This window comes from Camelina sativa, chromosome 16 (genome assembly GCF_030686135.1).
Source record: "Camelina sativa cultivar CO46 ecotype springtype chromosome 16, ASM3068613v1".
Lineage (NCBI taxonomy): Eukaryota > Viridiplantae > Streptophyta > Magnoliopsida > Brassicales > Brassicaceae > Camelina > Camelina sativa.
In genome coordinates, this window is record NC_141895.1 from 22,238,634 (window position 1) to 22,256,771 (window position 18,138).

General features: G+C 35.8%; 4 protein-coding genes across 6 annotated transcripts; 1 reads left to right on the forward strand and 3 right to left on the reverse strand.

Moving 5' to 3' along the window:
• Positions 1-1,458: 1,458 nt before the first annotated feature.
• LOC104751256 (alpha/beta-Hydrolases superfamily protein) lies at positions 1,459-5,641 on the forward strand. 3 transcript variants are annotated; one of them, XM_010473173.2, is made up of 10 exons: positions 1,459-1,803; positions 1,936-2,126; positions 2,335-2,508; positions 2,621-3,017; positions 3,104-3,402; positions 3,494-3,562; positions 3,670-3,726; positions 4,130-4,182; positions 4,273-4,348; positions 4,475-5,641. In XM_010473173.2, the coding sequence occupies exons 2-10, from the start codon at positions 2,086-2,088 to the stop codon at positions 5,415-5,417; spliced, it is 2,109 nt and encodes a 702-aa protein (XP_010471475.2). In that variant the 5' UTR covers positions 1,459-1,803; positions 1,936-2,085; the 3' UTR covers positions 5,418-5,641. The 3 variants fall into 3 exon arrangements, with proteins under 3 accessions (XP_010471475.2, XP_010471474.2, XP_087346780.1); XM_087490654.1 differs by having other exon boundaries at positions 1,619-1,803; positions 2,330-2,508; XM_010473172.2 differs by having other exon boundaries at positions 1,569-2,126.
• A 52-nt stretch (positions 5,642-5,693) lies between these two features.
• LOC104753829 (uncharacterized) lies at positions 5,694-8,771 on the reverse strand. The gene is made up of 3 exons (XM_087490655.1): positions 6,755-8,771; positions 6,478-6,670; positions 5,694-6,166 (listed from the first exon to the last, which is right to left on the reverse strand). The coding sequence occupies exons 1-3, from the start codon at positions 8,269-8,271 to the stop codon at positions 6,002-6,004; spliced, it is 1,875 nt and encodes a 624-aa protein (XP_087346781.1). The 5' UTR covers positions 8,272-8,771; the 3' UTR covers positions 5,694-6,001.
• Positions 8,772-11,362: 2,591 nt separating this feature from the next.
• On the reverse strand, positions 11,363-12,649 carry LOC104751257 (uncharacterized). Its single transcript, XM_010473175.3, has 2 exons — positions 12,288-12,649; positions 11,363-11,785 (listed from the first exon to the last, which is right to left on the reverse strand). Exons 1-2 carry the CDS (start codon positions 12,534-12,536, stop codon positions 11,573-11,575), a joined length of 462 nt encoding a protein of 153 aa, XP_010471477.1. The 5' UTR covers positions 12,537-12,649; the 3' UTR covers positions 11,363-11,572.
• Positions 12,650-12,802: 153 nt separating this feature from the next.
• Positions 12,803-17,908, reverse strand: LOC104751258 (uncharacterized). Its single transcript, XM_010473176.3, has 14 exons — positions 17,425-17,908; positions 16,635-16,725; positions 16,440-16,524; positions 16,084-16,168; positions 15,620-15,689; positions 15,218-15,287; positions 14,761-14,806; positions 14,408-14,657; positions 14,124-14,332; positions 13,894-13,968; positions 13,734-13,803; positions 13,546-13,626; positions 13,331-13,410; positions 12,803-13,156 (listed from the first exon to the last, which is right to left on the reverse strand). Exons 4-14 carry the CDS (start codon positions 16,149-16,151, stop codon positions 13,078-13,080), a joined length of 1,098 nt encoding a protein of 365 aa, XP_010471478.2. The 5' UTR covers positions 16,152-16,168; positions 16,440-16,524; positions 16,635-16,725; positions 17,425-17,908; the 3' UTR covers positions 12,803-13,077.
• Between the last annotated feature and the right edge of the window lie 230 nt (positions 17,909-18,138).

Here is an 18,138-nt window from a genome sequence, read left to right on the forward strand (position 1 = left end):
AATAAATTTAAAATATTAAAATAGTTTTTAACGAAAATTTGTGATAAACAGACGCAACTGTAAATTTTATATTAAGTTTTATTAAATTTCTATATTGCTATAATCATTTCTAAAATTTTAGTTAGATTATAGAATAATGTTGAATATTAGATATTAATATTCAAATTATTTAGGTTCAACATAAAATAGAAAATTTGTTTCAACAAACAATGATTTGTTAGTTATTAACTAAGATATAAATATATGGAAAGTTCAAAAGACATGACTATTTAAATAGACACACCTATTAGAACAAAAAGTTTTGATGAAATAATATGAATAGAATATAGTAAAAAGACACAACTCTACAATAAAAAAATACAACTGTTTGAGTTTAGAAAAAACAAATAAAAACAAATTTTTGTAGACAAAATTGTTTTAAAAAGTCGCAATTGTTGTTCATATTTATTCAGATTGTTATTATTATTATTTAAATATTAAAAGATATCTTTTTAACGAAAAGTTACGATAAATAGATGCAACTGTAAATTATATATTAAGTTGTATTAAATTTTCTACTGCTATAATATTTCTAAAATTTTAGTTAGATTATAGAATAACATTGAATATTAAATATTAATAGTCAATTATTTAGATTCAACATAAAATGGAAAATTTGTTAGTTAGTGATGAAGAGACAAATATAATAAGAGTTCAAAAGACATGACTATTTAAATAGACATACCTATTAGAACGAAAAATTGTGATAAAAAAATATATAAAAAAAATAATGAAAATACACAACTCTACAATAAACAGATACAATTGTTTGAATGTTGTAAAAAAAAAGATACAACCGTTTGAATTTTTAAACAAAAACAAAAAAAAGTAACAAAATTTTACGAAAATGTACTATGAAAAATCGCAACTATTGTGTCTGCACTTGATTATACCTAATAAGTAATAACCAATATAAACTGTTTTTAAATAGAAGACAATATTTATTACCGTATTGAAAAGTCAAATTCAAAATCTCACTATATAATCCATCTAACTCTTAGAAAAATAATCTAAATATTTTTATTAAATTTTTTTATATCTAAATTAACTAAAATTTGTAAATTAAATTAAATTTGGCATCGCTAGGTTCATTCCAGCAAATGTGGTTCTCCAAGTCTGAGTAAGTAAACACATTAGATTGGATTTGGGTGTGGAGTCTCTCGACCACGCATATTCTCGCCAGCTCGGTTTTCGAGCATGGAGCTTCTTACATCCAGAGGAAATGCCCTTAGAAGCTGATTGAGATCAAGAAGAAGAAAGGAATCTATGTGTTCGAATGGTGTAATATATTAGTAGTAGTTCATGTTGTAGAGATTAAAGTATTTATTATTTTTAATTTATGTAGGTATGCAAATTAACAAAGAACAACAAAAAGTCGGTAAAGATCATAAAACACGTCTTCAATGAAGCAACAAGCACACTCAGGAATGAATTTGCTCTATACGTGTGTGTGTTTTGGTGAAAATGACCTTATCCGTCTCCAAACGTTGGATATAAAAACGTGTCGTAATTTTTTGTCACATTAAACTGTATCCAATAATATAAATACACGTGTAACCTTTCGATACGATCCAATCATATAAATCAACGTGTCAGCATCTGGTCTCTCTTTCTCTCTCTCTCTCTACAGATCCTTCCTCTGGACGGCAAGAATCGCCGACGTGCCCCTTCTTTAATCGGATTCTCTCTCTCAAATTTATTCTTAATTTTCGACAGATTCTACCAATTTTTGGAAATTTTGGATTCTGGAATCGCGCGGTTCTTGTGGGTCTTTGCGTTTTCCTTAATATCGGCAATAAATCTAATAGATCGCGATTTAGTCAATTTCTTAAGCATCGAGATTTCTTCTATTCTGGAAAAAAAAATTCAGTTTTTTTTTTTTTTTTTTTTTTTCAGGTGGATAAAGTTTTTTTTCTTCTTCTTTCTCTTTGTCGTTTTCCTGGAAAATTTTGCGGAATAACGACGATAAATCGGCGAATCGGATTGTGTTTTCGTTAAAAATTTTCAATTTCTGATTTAAAAAAAAAAAAAAAAAAAAAAAAAGTCATGCAACGGATCGTAGACAACGCTCTCGCTGTTACCAAAGAGTGAGTTTTTTTCTCTTCTCGTATCACTGCATTTATAATTGATTACTTGATCTTGATCTCTATGTGTGGGTGGATTGTGTTGTTCTTGTTAGACTAATCCCTATCATAGTATCTTATTCTTATTAGGTTTGTCTTCTTGTTAGAGATGTTCGTTCTAACAAGCCTAAACTAACTATGCTTTCGTGTTATGTTTTGACTTTTAGTGCAGATCAGTGAAAACTGTTACATATGAGTCTTTGAATAACATTGCTAGATGCATTAATGGTGTATCTGCTCTTTTGTTGACCCTTCTCCCTGGGAAGGCTAATATTCTTGAAGGTCTTCATGGCTGGGAACTCAGGCCAACGTTTCGTGGACCACGTTTACCTCGCTGGATGCATAAGTATAGTTTCTTCCTGATTCCTGTGATGATGATATCTTCTTCTTCTGTTTGTTTAATCCTAAATTCCTAATAGTATGCTAATTTTATACTCTGTTCCAATTATTCATGGCAGTGGGGTCTCTTCTTTCAATGAGTTCATTCATGAGCTTTCTGTGGATTCTGATACTTCAAGCTTGGAGTATTCTTCTGGAGATGAAAGTGATGGTCCGCTGCCTGCATCACCATTATCTCAAAGCTCACGCCTCTCTTGGGCCAGCGCTTCTGCTAATTCTGAATGTCACTGGACTGAGTGGCTTACCTTCATTCTTTGGTGGTTGATTTTTCCTCTACGGATCTTGCTATGGATACCACAATATTTGACGAGTTTGTTCTTTAAACGAAGTTCAAGAACTCCTTCGAGCCCAAGAAGGCACCAACATTCTTCTAGACCTCGTATTAGCAAGACCAACTCTAGCAAAGACCATGATGTTCCCAACAGAGCTACTGATAGAAGACGCGGAGTTATTGAGGTTTGTCGATGCACTTACAAATATATTCAATATTTTCCTCTGGAATGCCTCTCGCTTCCTCCTACTTAATGTCCTTTATTTTTCAGGATCTTCACCTTGCTATCGAGATATGCATAGAAGCAATATTTGATTTTTTTCACAAGGCTACGCATCTTCTCCTTTCTCCATCAGAAGCTTTTGCAATATTGTTATCATGGTTCTCAGCTTTCAGTCACAGCTCTAAAAGACACCATGGTGACGTTTCAGTTGATGAAACTGTGCTGACTGCTACTTTAGGAGATACAGATCCATCTCCCACGGAAAGGCCCGTAGAACAGCCCACAACCTTATACAACTCTATGAACACAGATACCCGAACGTGTCAAGATGTCATAACAGAGCTGGGGTATGGGCAGATTCAATGTCTCATGCTTCTATTTATTTTTCTCTTTCTCAAGTATTTGATCTTTACTTAATTTCTCTCCTACATTTGGTAGGTATCCTTACGAAGCTATTCGTGTTGTTACATCTGACGGATATGTTCTCGTCTTGGAAAGGATACCAAGGTATAACTTTCTTGTGAGATGTTGTGCTCACTTGGGCATCCTTTCATTCCTGTTTTATTGTCTCTTCCTTAAAATGTGATTGTTGAATGCTTCTCTTGTCTTTGCAGACGCGATGCAAGGAAAGCTGTTTTTTTGCAGCATGGGGTTTTGGATTCTTCGATGGGGTAAGTTTCATGGTTTAGTTCTTAAATGAATCGTAAACTTTGCAAACTTAGTAAGCTGAATATAGGTGAGGAAAAGTATTCTTTTATATATCCATGTAGCATAAAGATTCCAGGATGTTTCTATGTTCCCGACGCTAGACCCGACTGGAAATTTATTTTTGTAATTTGTACCCTCATAATTTGCATGTATGTTTGATTTTCTCAAGACACAAGAATAGATTTCGGAAAATCTTTTGGTGAGATTAAGAGGGATAGTGCATTCAGTTATTTAAATCATCTCATCTTCTTTTGCCTTTTCTTCTCAACTGCCCAAAGATATCAGTTTTTACTTGAACATCCTATTATCCAATATATGTTGTCTAAAACATTATTTCCTTTTCCTCTTCTGCGTGTTTTTTTTCAGATGGGTATCTAATGGGGTTGTTGGATCTCCTGCTTTTGCTGCGTATGACCAAGGTTTAAGCCTCAAGTTTTTCATGTTCCAATCTTTCATTAGTTCACATGCAGCAACGAGTTATCAGCTTCTTACACTCTTTTCTTTTACAGGCTATGATGTTTTTCTGGGTAACTTTCGGGGTTTAGTTTCAAGAGATCATGTGAACAAGAACATATCCTCAAAAGAGTGAGTTATTGTTTTAAAGCTCGCTTCTTACTTTATCTACGTTTACTGTCTGGTTCTTTATGATAGCGGAGTTTCGTTTATATTTGCAAGTTGTACAAATGTTCATTGGTATTGACCAAACTGCAGGTTCTGGCGATACTCCATTAACGAGCACGGTACTGAGGATATCCCAGCGATGATAGAAAAAATTCATGAAATAAAAACTACAGAACTCAAGCTCTGCCAGCCCAATATCGATGAAGAAATCAACCAGGAGGAGCCTTTTAAGCTCTGTGCCATCTGTCATAGTCTAGGCGGTGCTGCAATTCTGATGTATGTTATTACTCAAAAAATCAAGGAGAAGCCGCACAGACTCTCGCGACTAATCTTACTTTCACCTGCTGGGTTTCATGAGGACTCAAACTTAGGTTTCACATTAGTTGAATACATATTCCTTTTCATTAGTCCAGTTTTGGCTTGCGTCATTCCTGCCTTCTACATACCGACAAGATTCTTCAGGATGCTTCTGAACAAGTTAGCTCGTGACTTTCACAACTATCCTGCTCTTGGTGGACTGGTCCAAACTCTAATGAGTTATGTAGTTGGTGGAGACAGCTCGAACTGGGTCGGAGTCTTAGGATTGCCTCACTACAACATGAACGACATGCCAGCTGTCTCCTTCCGTGTGGCGAAACATCTTGCTCAGATCAAACACACCGGTAAGTTTAGGATGTTTGATTATGGAAGCAGATCAGCTAACATGGAGGTTTATGGCTCTCCTGAACCGCTTGATCTAGGGGAGTCTTACAAGTTCATCGATGTGCCTGTGGATTTAGTAGCGGGAAGGAATGACAAGGTGATTCGGTCTTCCATGGTGAAGAAACACTACAAGGTGATGAGAGATGCAGAGGTTGATGTATCGTTTAATGAGTTTGAGTATGCTCACCTTGATTTCACATTCTCTCACCGCGAAGAGCTTTTGAGATATGTGATGTCGCGGCTTCTGCTTGTGGAACCGACACCAGTTCAACAGAGGCAAACCAGCCCGAAAGGTATGAAGTTGAAGAAGAAGAAAAAGGAAGTACAGTAGAAGCTAGAACCAATCTATGGCCAATGGTCAATGCCTCATAGAGTTTGGTGCATGTCGTTGTATTATGTTGTTGGGTGTGAGTTTCATGTGTGTTCTATGTCAATCTTATATTGATTGACTATGATAGTGTACATATAATGTAAAGATTGGTCTCATGATGAAATGATCCTGTTGTGAGAGATGCTTTTTTCAGCAGTATGATATATAATAATGTTTGTCATGAAGATGCTATGAATCCAGTGAATTACTCTGAAGTGGTTGGGTGGCTATGAGGAATTTGGCATCGAACTTTGTGCGTCACACATTTCATTCAGTTGTCGTAATATGAATCATAGTTACATGTTTTTCTGATGAAAGAACGATACACATTTCATTCACTGCTGTATCCACGAAGCAGGAAAATTACAGCAGTGTATCAGTGATTTCGGTGTTGCGTGATTCTCATGTTTCGTGATACATGTAAAGAGAAAAAAATGAGTAGACAATTAGGGTAGATGAAGAAATTTTCTTTTTTTTGGAATAAGTCAAAAAGAATGAATGAGAAACAGAAGAATCCCCATGGAAGCCCTAGTGAAGAAGAGGGTTCATTGGAGATCTGATGGATCTTGAAGAAGGGATGCTCTTTGCGGATTTAAAAGCAGAAGTTGCTGCATGTCCCTTGGAAGCACACTGAACACTGCTTGTAGATCCTTCTTCAGTTTCTGAAACGTTCCTTCCAAATCGGCACCTCCTCCTCCTGATTCCCGCGCCTGCAAAAGAATTGTTTTTGATATGTCATAATAGCTTGAGGTCTACTGAAGAGAGAACTAGTTAATGTCTATCATCATAGAATTCTCGAAGAGACTTCTACGTTCTACCTATAATACGCAGAGCAATACATAGCAAACAAGATAAAATCAACATTTCCGGCATGTAAGTACAGAGCAGGAAGATCATGATCATTTTAACTCTAACATGAGAGTTTCCAAATAAGATAGAGCATTCAGACCTAAATAAAAGAATCTCGCACAGAAGTAACATGAACATAAAATTTAAGTGTCAAAAGGTCAATTAAACATACCTTGACTTCCTCATTTATGTGTTTCTCAATGGCATTGAAGGAATCCACAGCTTCCAATTCATTCATCTGAGACGTAATCTGCCTCATATCAGTCTTCATTCTAGCTAGCCTCCATAATCTACGTTGTTCTTGCTCGGCAACAGCACGCCTTCTTTGGAACCAAGGCATAAAATTTGGCCCTTGCAGAAACCGCCTGAAAGAATATGAACTGTTTAGCAAGGGAACTACGTACTTCTAGACCAAAATGAGACAATAAATCCAAGGACTATATTATTACCTATACAAGTCGGGCCAGTTGGATTTCATGCGTTTAGACAAAAACATCCCTACACCTCTCCCAGATAAATTTGAAAGGAATTCCTCTGCACCGAATGATGGGAGCGAAGGAGGGGTAACATACGGGGAAGTTCCATCGGAAGGAGCATTGACCTGGAAATATGGACCAAAAGGTGCCAGGAAATTTGTAGTTAATTCCAAGAAATGGCGTCGCAGAATCTCATTATTAACAACTGACATTGACTCCTCAACCCTCGGTGACATCCCAGCATCAATAAGTCTATTCAAAATAGAAGTGTCTGGCTTAGTTATTGCAGAGTAGGTGGTCCAAACAGCTTCCTTGTGCTCTGTCATCAGACACAGAGGTCCATCTCGTCTAAGTTTTACTGCATTTAGCAAATTTGTAGGAGAGAACCTTCTTAATGAAAGCTGCTGGACGCCTAATCCTTCAGTTTTAACAGATAGTTTACCAGCCGACCTACTTGTAAAGGCTACACGGTTTGAGTTTGGAGCAGGGGTTCCAACTGAGACAACATGAGGGATACTGCGAAGAGCTTTAAGGAAAAAGAGATTGGTGACACCCAAAACCATTGGCGGGAAAGTGTCTCCTTCTCGGAGTGAGTTTAGTCGAGCAAATCCTGGATCATGTATAGTGAAATATGGTCTAAAGTCGACGCTACAAAATAGTGGGGCAACCATACTCACAAGACAAGCAACTGCCTCAGAACATTGCGGAGGCGTTGGTGCAATGATAAGGATGGGCTCGCCTATAAGTAACAATTCCCATAATGTCCATAGCTGCAACAATAGCCCCCGGTAAATGCCAAAAAGATCTGCATCATGGAAAAGACCTTGAGGAACAGACTGATTTGTAGGCAGCAAAGGAGCCATAGAAGAAGAAGATTCCTCATACAAAACACCATTTTCCAAGGGAAGGCTATGAGCAGGCGGCAAGTTCACCTTAAGCATTGCATTACCAATTGGCAACTCCATTAGCTTACCGGGTACAGGAGCAGGCCACATAGAGACATAACCAGCAATATGTTGAATAGCCTTATTTCCAACATCAAAATACAAAGGGCCAATGATCTGAAGCAAAGGCCTAAAAACACTAGAGTAAGGCGTATGCGATAATATCACCACAGACTTCTGTTCACCTCCCCTTTTCAACCTTTCATCATGCCTCTGCCTATTAAACACATAACCATACAAGTACTTATCACTACCATCTCTCTCCTCAGCGTTCTTCTTCGGTCTACGAAACCGGAAAAAGAAAATGCAGTCATGTATGCTTGAGCGGTTATGATGCTGTGAGACAGAATCAGGAAAGGAATTGAACGAAACCTCAATTTCTTCTTCTTGTGAGAGACAACCAGGTGGATAACACTCTTCCAAAAGCTGCCCTTGCTCAAGATCAAACCTCATAATGCAAAATGCATGAATCCATCGTTTCAAAGACTCAGGATCAGGCTTTAAACTAAGCTCAGGCTTCACAGAGAAAGATGGAGACCGACTCATTTCAAATGTAACCAAGATTCTCTCCTACATATCATAAACCTTTGCCAGTTACTGAATCCTCATCGTCCCTTATACTTCCCTAACTGAGGAGATTCATCAAAGCTTGGATTTTTAGCTTCAAACTAAGCTCAGATTTGGTGGGTTTGCTTCACGAAACGCTTACGCAGCCTGAAATTAAATCCAAATGAATTTTTAAGCTCACAAATATTAGATCAGATCAACACCAACCCTCAATTAGCAGCTCCAATGCCTTTAAAATCGAATCACCACCACATCGAATACAACAAGAACAACAGGGCTGTTTCTGAAAGCGTGCGTTGAGATTAGGGTTTGTGAGAGGAGAAGAAGATGTCGTACATACACGTTAATGAATTCAAAACTCATTCAAAGTTTGGGTTTTTCGTAGCTCAATTTTGCGTTTCCGATTCGGAAGAATCGCAAAAATGGAAAGGTAATTCCGAAATGATGATTGATGATTAATGATTCATGGAGCATTGTTTAGTTTGTTGTATTTTATTAAAATTGCATAAAGGGCGCTTCTCTGTTGGGCTTACTGCTTAGGCCCATTAATAATATATAATTTTTAAATATTTTAAGTGTACCGAGGCAAATATGCATTTTAATATTATAACTTTAATAAATAGTGCTGAATAATAAGTTTTGAGTTTGGATAGTTTATATGTTACATGAATCGGAACAAACCAAATACGACGTTGCTTATTTCCAAACGACGAAGGCCGTAATCTAAAATAAATTGGTACCACGGACCAAGAAAAATATTCATCAAACTTTCAAAATAATAAGTAAACACGAGTATTCACCACAATCCGACGATCCAGTGTAATTTTATAGAAATCACATGGTTAAAATTGTCCATTTTTTTGGTTGTCTAAATACACAATTTAGTTAGGGAAAAAATGTTTAAAAAAAAACACAAACTTATTTTTATTTAGACGTTTAATTAACTAATTGTTTTCGGTTAGAATAAAAATATATGATATATTAAATTAATATCAAATAAAACTTTGTCTTTTAAAAATTGGTAAAATTGAACATACAAATTAACAAACATTAACTTGGGTAACATAATCGCTAAAACGGGATAAGCTTCAACCACACATTTTTAAATAGATAAGAGAAGTCCAAAGAAATAACACAATTCTCCAGAGAAAAAAACAGTTCTTAAAACTAAAAGTCAAAAGAAAATCTCAAATTAGTTTAAATTCCAGTATACATCCAACATAGAGTCCAAACTATAATGGGTTTTGAGATTAATCTCAAAGCCCAATTAAAAATTGATAAAGAAGGAGTTGATGCTTGATGATTAAAAGAGTAGGTACGGTTTCAAGCCGCCGTCCAGCTTTCTAACTGGGGATTTCTTTTTTTTTTTCTTTTCCAAAAAAAATGGAACAAGCACCCACCGCCGGATTTACAAGTACCACCGTCGGATTTATAAGTACCACCACCGAATTTACGACCAGTGGTAGTTTTCGCCGATCTGGAATCATGCAGAATACGGAAAAACAGGGATGGTGGTAGCAGACTCTACGAGGTTGAGTATCTTATACCCAGTCTCGAGGACTTTCTTCGTGAGCACAACTTTTACGGCCCAATCGACCTGGTGTTAGCGGTTGCTGATAAGAATAGTTCGGATTCCATACAGAATCAAGTTAAGATCTAAACTTAGATTAGTATTATTTTTAATATTATTAATTGCATAGAAGGCACTCCACTCATTTTTTTCAAATATTAAAAAAAAACTTTTTTATTTATTTTTTAATTTGAATCATTCGATTATTATTTGACCTTTTTTTTAATCTTTTGATTGATAATTCTTATATTACATCCCAACTAAAAACTAGATTTAAGAATAATGGATAAAGAGGAATGCTTAGTTTTTTTATTTTTCCAAAATCTTTATAAGTTATTCTTATTTAGTGTACATTTGATGATTTGTATGAAAAATATATCATGGTTATCAACTTTGTTTTCATAAATGTATCCTACAAAAATCTGATTTGCGCTAAAATTGTGCAATATTCTATTAATCATTTAACAAATCCATTTTTTTTGAATCCAGTATAATTCATGAAAAGACTATGAGGCAGAAGAGACGACATTCAGATTGAAATTTTTAATTTTGGTGTTGAAAAAATTCAATTAAAGATTCGAAGATTTTATTTGGCCGACAATATATGATAAATCACCACATTCTTTAATTTCATAAAATCAGATTATAGACGCTAGTTTGATTTTTATGAGAAAATATGGCTAGTATTCTATGTCTATGAAAAAAGACACTTTGTTTTTTTATTGACCGCAGACACTTTGTTTCAACAAAAAAAAATACATTAAAAGATATTTAATATTTCCAAAATATACATTTAAAATTCCATTTTATTAAGATTTTGACGTTCTAAATTGGAAAAGAAAGATGATACTCTTAATCGTATTTGTTTAAGAGGTTTTTAAAATAAAAAAAAATACTAAGGTTCACTCCTGCTTGTATTTACCTATTCTCCTCTCAACCAATCAGAATCTTATATCTAATATTTCATTTAAAGGTAAATTAAAATTAAATTAAAAAGCAAACAAATTAAGAAAACAAAATTTGTATACTTTTAATTAAGAAAAGTTAAATATTGGCTTGGTTTAGATTTTACAATTAGAACGAAATTTTACGTTGGTTTAAGTTTACAAATGAGGCGATTATGATTTAGATTTTATAATTAAAATAAAATTATATATCGGTTTGGGTTTACAAATGAAGTGGTTAGAATTTAGATTTTACAATTAGAACGAAATTATGTCGGTTTGGTTTACAAATGGTGGAAAAAATTTAAATTTTATGTCGATTTAGATTTACAAATGATGTGGTTTAGATTTAGATTTTACTATTAGAATAAAATTATATCTCGGTTTGGTTTATAAAAGAGTGGTCTAAGTTTTTTATTTTAAAATAATGTATAAAAATTTTGTTTTCTTATTTTATAGAGAGGTTGACCCATAGTATCGACCTTTAAAAATTGAGAAGTGTGATTTTTTGCACAACGATGGCAAGTTTAACAGTAAATACAAAGAATGTCAAAGATTTAAAACAACTGTGATATACAGTCATCTATATTATTGAAGGGAACGGAGCAAAGAACAAAGTCATGACTTTCTCAAGAATTTATACACCAGCAACTAAAAAAATGACAATTCATTCCCTTGGTGGAGACAGAAACAACAAAACCCAAAGAAATAAAACAAAAGATTGTCCACAGAGACTTGCTCTCTCTATCTCCAGACTCCAGTGTCCTTATTTGCTTCGTTTCTTAAAGGCTTGTTTATTGATGATCTCAGGCGCAGCAGCCGGTTGTTCTTGTAGAGGATCTTCAGGTAAAACGGTGTGAAAAAACTTTTTCGATGAACCAACTTGGTTGCAGATTAACTTGAGCATCTTTTTGCCTCTCATCCATTTCAACAATAGCTTCATGTGCGTTTTGCTGTTCAGTCCACTTACCCCAGCTTCCTATTGCATCACAATCACCAAATACTTGAGTTAGTTTATCACTATGATCACAACATTTCAATTAACTCATATTCGTAGCAAATTACGCAACTTAGAGCCAAACCACACTAACTTATATGCTATCATAAAAACAAACAAACAGTGAACAGGTATATGAACTTAAACCACTGATCTAAAGAGCTTATACTCCAGAACATTTGATATAAACCCCACCTTCATCTTGCTATAGTGACATAAATCACCAATATTGAGTTTATTATCACTGTGATCAAAACATTTCAATACCTAAAGTTCTTAAAAGATGAGTCAAACCACACTAATAAACGCAAACAAACAATCTTATACCATTGACCTAATCTAAAGCCCGAAGCAACAGAGAATCAAACAGTAGTAGGATCTAAGATCAAAATCACGGAGACTATTAGCATTTCAGATCAATTTGATGGTGGGGTTTAGGAAGATTCAGACGAATATAGTAAATACAGAGACGAGGGAATTAAACCTGAGCGCGGAGCCAAGTGTTGGGAACGGAAAGAGGACCATGTCGCTTGAAGAGATCGTAGAGTGAATTGGAAATGGCGTAAGCTTCTTGGATCGGAACCTTTGGGTTTATCTTACGGACGTTTACAGCTCGTTCTCTTGACATGTATCTCACCAACAAAGAGTTATAACTCATCTCATTATCGAAAATAGCCGACGCTCTGCAGAGCTTCCTCAGTCCTCCTCCTCCTCCACCGCCGGAGAACCACATCTCTTCTTCTTCTTCCTCGCCGTCACTCTCACTCTCTCTCTCTATTTCGTTTAGCCGGAGTAACCGAGTAAGTTAGGTCTCGCGTCGCCTTTGATTTGTCCCAAAACAAAAGTCTATATTGGGCCTGATTCGGCCCATTTTAACACAAAAATAATCTGTTACCCGCCATAATTATCTCAAAAAGGCCGAAATTAGTTAATTACCCACATTACAACTGGTTTGTTCAGTGAAAGTTATTCTTAATCTTAGAGATCCAGAGATTGAAATACACGAAAACAAGAACACATGTATTACAAAACCAAAAATAAAGTATTGCAGAGGTATTAATTAATAATTACAAAAAAAGCCTAAACATGAGGCATACGATACTAGACTTCTCTGTTTGAGGTTTGACCTGTACTCAATGCTGATTCACACAAATAAAAAGACTCAGCAATGTAGAGATGGGTGATTAAAAAGGAGTGTGAATCATCATATCCTCTCTACACACACTTATATATACACTTAAATCTTTGAATATCGAAGAGGATCAAGTTAGATGTTAAACATCGTACACGGGGAGCCGCTCTTCGATGGTTATACGGCAGAAGGGACATTTTTTACACTTGTCTGAGCAGTTCCTGAAACAAACATGGCAGTAAAAACATAAGCAGACATCATCAGAGAGCTTTACAAAAATGTCGCAATAGCACTTGGAATATTAGTACGATTCATGACACTTGCTATAAATAGCTTAAACTTTAAATCAGTTATTTCCTGTGAAATAGGCATAAAAATCGAATAGTATAGGGTACCTGCAGAGAACACGGTGTCTACATGGAAGCAGTACCACACTGATTTCTCTTTCAAAACAAACCCTACACAGCACTTTCTCCTGTAACAGAGGGAGCATCGAAATATGAAAATTTAGTCCAACGAATAAGCAACATCGAAAAAGAAACAATTGTGAAAGCTAAACCCCTTTAGAGTGAGAAGTGTAATTATCAGAAGCAGAGGGAGACAGCATTACATTTTGCAGTCTCTCATATTCCTGCTGACTGAATTTTGTGATTTCTGTTTGTTCCCCAAGTGCTGCTTGAAGTCTCCACACCTGACATGGAATTAAATAAAAGTGAAGGTATTGAGACCAGAGGTAGAAAGACTTAATAAAACAATGAACTAGCTACATCTTTGCTAGTAAGAGAAAAGTGAAAATACCTCCTCAGCAAGCTCTTTCTTTGGCATTTTCTTGACTATTTCAGGCGGATGGCCACAGAAGGTATTGTAACTGCACCACATATTTTCATGAAATCTTCAGCAGGTCAGATATAACCATTTACGTTGGACCACATAGAAGCTAATTGTACTAACTACTAACCCAGAATCCTGATCAAAGTATAGTCGAGCTTGCTCCTCCCGGCTTCCTTCATCAATTGACCACCAACCTAGTAGCCTGACCGAGTACGTAGAGGATCACATGTTAGGCATCAACTTGATGTTTGTTAGTAATTCAGTGACAGCATAAAATTTATTAATGGTGGTTGGTTAGCCTCCATAACTTTTGTGCATTAAAAACAGACAAAGGAAGTAGCAAAACATATTTATCACCTGGATCCATGGTGCAAGAAACCTAAGCAATCGTGAGCTCTGGATGAAAATCTAAAATATAATCCTGAATCATCTTCGTCGCCGCGCAGCAATAGAACAGCCTTCTCTATTAATTTAGAAGCAGCAAATAGAACACTAACGCCTTGCAACAGAAAAAGTGGGGAAAACAGGACAGGGACAGGTATATGCGTAGCAGCTTCAGGAGTCCCCTGAAAGTTCAAACCACAAGCTTTTTAGTAATGTCCAAACACAAGAACTGTAAGATCGACAGAAATGTTGTGTACCTCTAGATGCATGCAAAGTACCACTTGAAATACAATGAGGGGAATTTTCATTATATGACCACCAATGTCTTGCAGGCCACAAGTTGTATCTTGGTGCCTATCTTCTTCTGGAAAAACCCCAAGGCCACTGTTCCACTCAAGATATCTAATAGTGGTAGAAGATGACCCCGTTTCTCTGTCACTTGAGCTTCTATGAATTACTGGGTTAGACCATTTTGTACAAACAAGAAAAGCAAAGCACTCCGCAATTCTGCAGACAAAAACGTGCACATTGATTACAATCATGATCAATTCCACCAAATAGCATTAAGAAATTTATATATGTAACCAAAAAAGGCAAAGACAGTGCATACCCAAAATTTATGAATAAATCCCACCAGCCAAGAGCAGCTACGTCACCTGATTTGAATAAAACAATAAGGAATTAAGGGACATCTTTTATATAAGATAGGATTTAGATAGGTGAATATGGCAATATCCGCATCGTTAGTGAGACAGCTGAAGAATATGATAATATAAAATATGTCAGTGGCTATGCATAAGTTTTTGAAGGAACAAATAAAAGTATGTGGTGTTCAAGCCCTAAATGTTAAAACTCGACCTGTTCCACCAGTTAAGAAATTCACTTTTCTGTGCATCCCAATTCATACAAACATTTAAAATGACTCATCCTGCAGGATTTAAAGGTTTTCCTTCCTGGAGACATTGTCTAATTTAAATGGTCACTAAACAGAAAAAACCTATGTTAGGTAGATACTTGAAAATTTAGCCAAAAATTACAGAAACTATCACAATGGCAGAGATTAGTACCAGACAGCTTTAGGAGGGTAAAGACAGTAGCAGCCAGAAAGAACACCATGGAAATCGCAACCCAGAAATGCTGCAGACAACAAAAAGAAGCATCTGAAAAGTTTATTTGAAGTAGCTTATTACCCACCAACAAAGATCAGAAATTTCTTCCAGCCTAACTGTGTAAGCTAAAATTACAGAAATTGACCAAAAGGAGAAGAGAATGTTCACATTCATGACTTATCAGAGTCCAAAGTCTTGTTATTAGGAAAAAGAGAATGTTAACATTCGTATATGACTGATAACTCACACATAGAAACTAAATGCAACTTAAGCAAGTAAAGACAGAAGTGATAACGTCTTAAGCTGCTCAACCAATTACTTTTAACAACAGCTTAATGAAAAAAATGTAGTATGACTTACAGGAAGAGCTTCCCATATTGCTTCATCATTCACGCTCTCTTCATCTCCAGGCATCAGTGCCCGACACATTCTGAAGATAGAACGTGTGGTATATTAAGAACGTCATATAGAAATACCAGATCTAATAATTCCAAGAATTTTCCAACTAAGGAAACAGTAAAGTTCACAGCATTGGTACTAGCTTCATATGCCAGATAATAATATCCCACAAACCTCAGTAGCCTCACTTCTCAACCGAAGGACGTATTATAAATGCAATCACAAACATGTATAACAAAGCTGCATTATAATCATTGTTACTAGTCTGTCCTACAACCCATAACCTCTATCTTACAATATTATCCGAAAAATTAAACAAAATCTCCCATGTGAACCAATTTGTCATGTGTTCACAAGAAGAAAGAACAAATGGTTCTGAGGAGTCATTGGGATCAAAACCGGTATTACGTAGCCTATCACAATACATGGCATTGTCCACCAGTATTATTACTTCAAACGCCAATAAAGGGAGAAATACAATCTTCAAGCTCATAGCTGGCAGCGAACGAACTGCATCCCAAATAGAATAACATAATATACAGTAAACGGGAGGAACTGAAAGTAAGGCATCATAAATCAAGAAAACACTACAGAAGCTTATAAGTTCTTAGTGACGCTATTCAATATAATCCTTAATTCAAAAACCAAAACTCCTAACGAGAAGCTTTGAGAGTCAACATTTGCTTCACCGCATGAGTATAAACATAAATGATTTTGTTCCTTGTCAAGATATTAAACTACAACAGTCTTTAAATATCTATAAGCTATATAAGTTGTATACCATGTGCAGTCTCGAGGTATACACAGAGGAGCAATTCGAAAGCTATAAGCAACGGTGTTGCTACAATAGCATGACATGGAGCCCACTGTACACCAAAGACGAAACAAATCATTACAAGCCAAGAGCTATGCGTTTACTGGAAATCATAACACTGGCTTTGATTAATATTGTGGTTATATAAGTAAGGGACAATACATGACGGTTACGAGGAGCAATTGGAGCAGGAAGCGAGAATCTTCCCCGTGCAACAACAGCATGGAAAGCCCACAGAGGTAGACACACAACCCTGCATATCCCCAAATCAACGGAACAGATACGGTTTTGTTGTTATGTATTAGCCGATTGCATACATGAATGATACCAACACCAAAAAAAGTGGATAACACACCAAAAAGAACCCCAAAACCTAGACTCAAAGAAATCTGAAACTCAAAATAAAAATTCCCAATGACTCAATCTTGATGACATCAGTCCTCTGACAAACCGTAAACTCTATGTTTCTTCATATAAAACTTAGTACTACATGGTACATGAACACGTGACACGAGAGAGGCTTCCCTGTCTCATAGTACCAAGATAATGAGATAAAGATGTACTTTTAGATGTACTTGTACACAAAAGCAAAACGAGTTTCCAAAAGGGGAATATTCCTATTTAAATGAGAAAGGAATGGCGAATCAAGACTTTCTCAGACTTGTAAATCAAATTTTCAATTATCTCACACATGCGAGCAAAACCTCGGAGTTTACAGTACATAGCAGATAAAAAAACAAAAAACAAAAAAACAGAAAAGCCCAACTTGTCTTCGAGTTTTCCACAAAACCCTAAGCTCTAAATCCAAATCCTCAAATCTTAATTTCACACGAGGCGATAAAGAATAGGAAGAATTTTTTCGATTCCTAACAATTGAGTCTTCAGAGCGTCCCAGATAAGGAGACGAAAGGGAGCAAAAAAAAAAAAAAAAATAGAGGAGATAAAAACTAACCACCAGGAGTAAGTAAAGGTGTGGTCGAGCTTGAGGACCAAAGCAAGCGTAAAAGACAAAAGAAAGATGTGAGCCACCAAGGCTTGTACGGACTTGAACACTCTCCCACAGTTCGTCGTTCTTGTCTGTTTCTCTCTTTTACGGAATTAGGATTTCTCGCTGCTTTGCCTCCATACTCTCTTTCTCTTTGACTGGAGGAGACGATTTGGTTGGAGAAGACGCCAAGTTGATCAATGAATACAGCAAAATATGTTTTCGATTCCACAGTGCTTCTCCTTCACTTTTCCCCTCTTTCCTTAATTTCTCTCTTATAATATTTTTGTTTCTTCTTCTTTTTTTTTTTTTTTTTTTTTTTTGTCTTCTTAACAAAAAAAACACATAATGCTTTATGTATTTCTTTATTTCTTTCTTTTTTCTCGAAGTCAGATTTTGGAAAATCTATTGTTGGTTTAGATACAAAATTCTAATTGTATAATTAGGGGTCAATTAGGGGTCCTACAGATTAGAGTAGTATTTAAACAATCACTCAAAACTTTAACTGTATAATTAGGGGTTAATTGTTCCATTGAATTTTCATAACGCCCACTTATAAAATAAAAAGCTGCAGGAAATTAATTGTCAGATCGGTCCACTGGTATTAAATGTGTGCACTGTTTCAATTCTAACGTTAGTTCGTGAAACTGACGTGGAGCGCGCTTCAACTCTGGCGTGTAC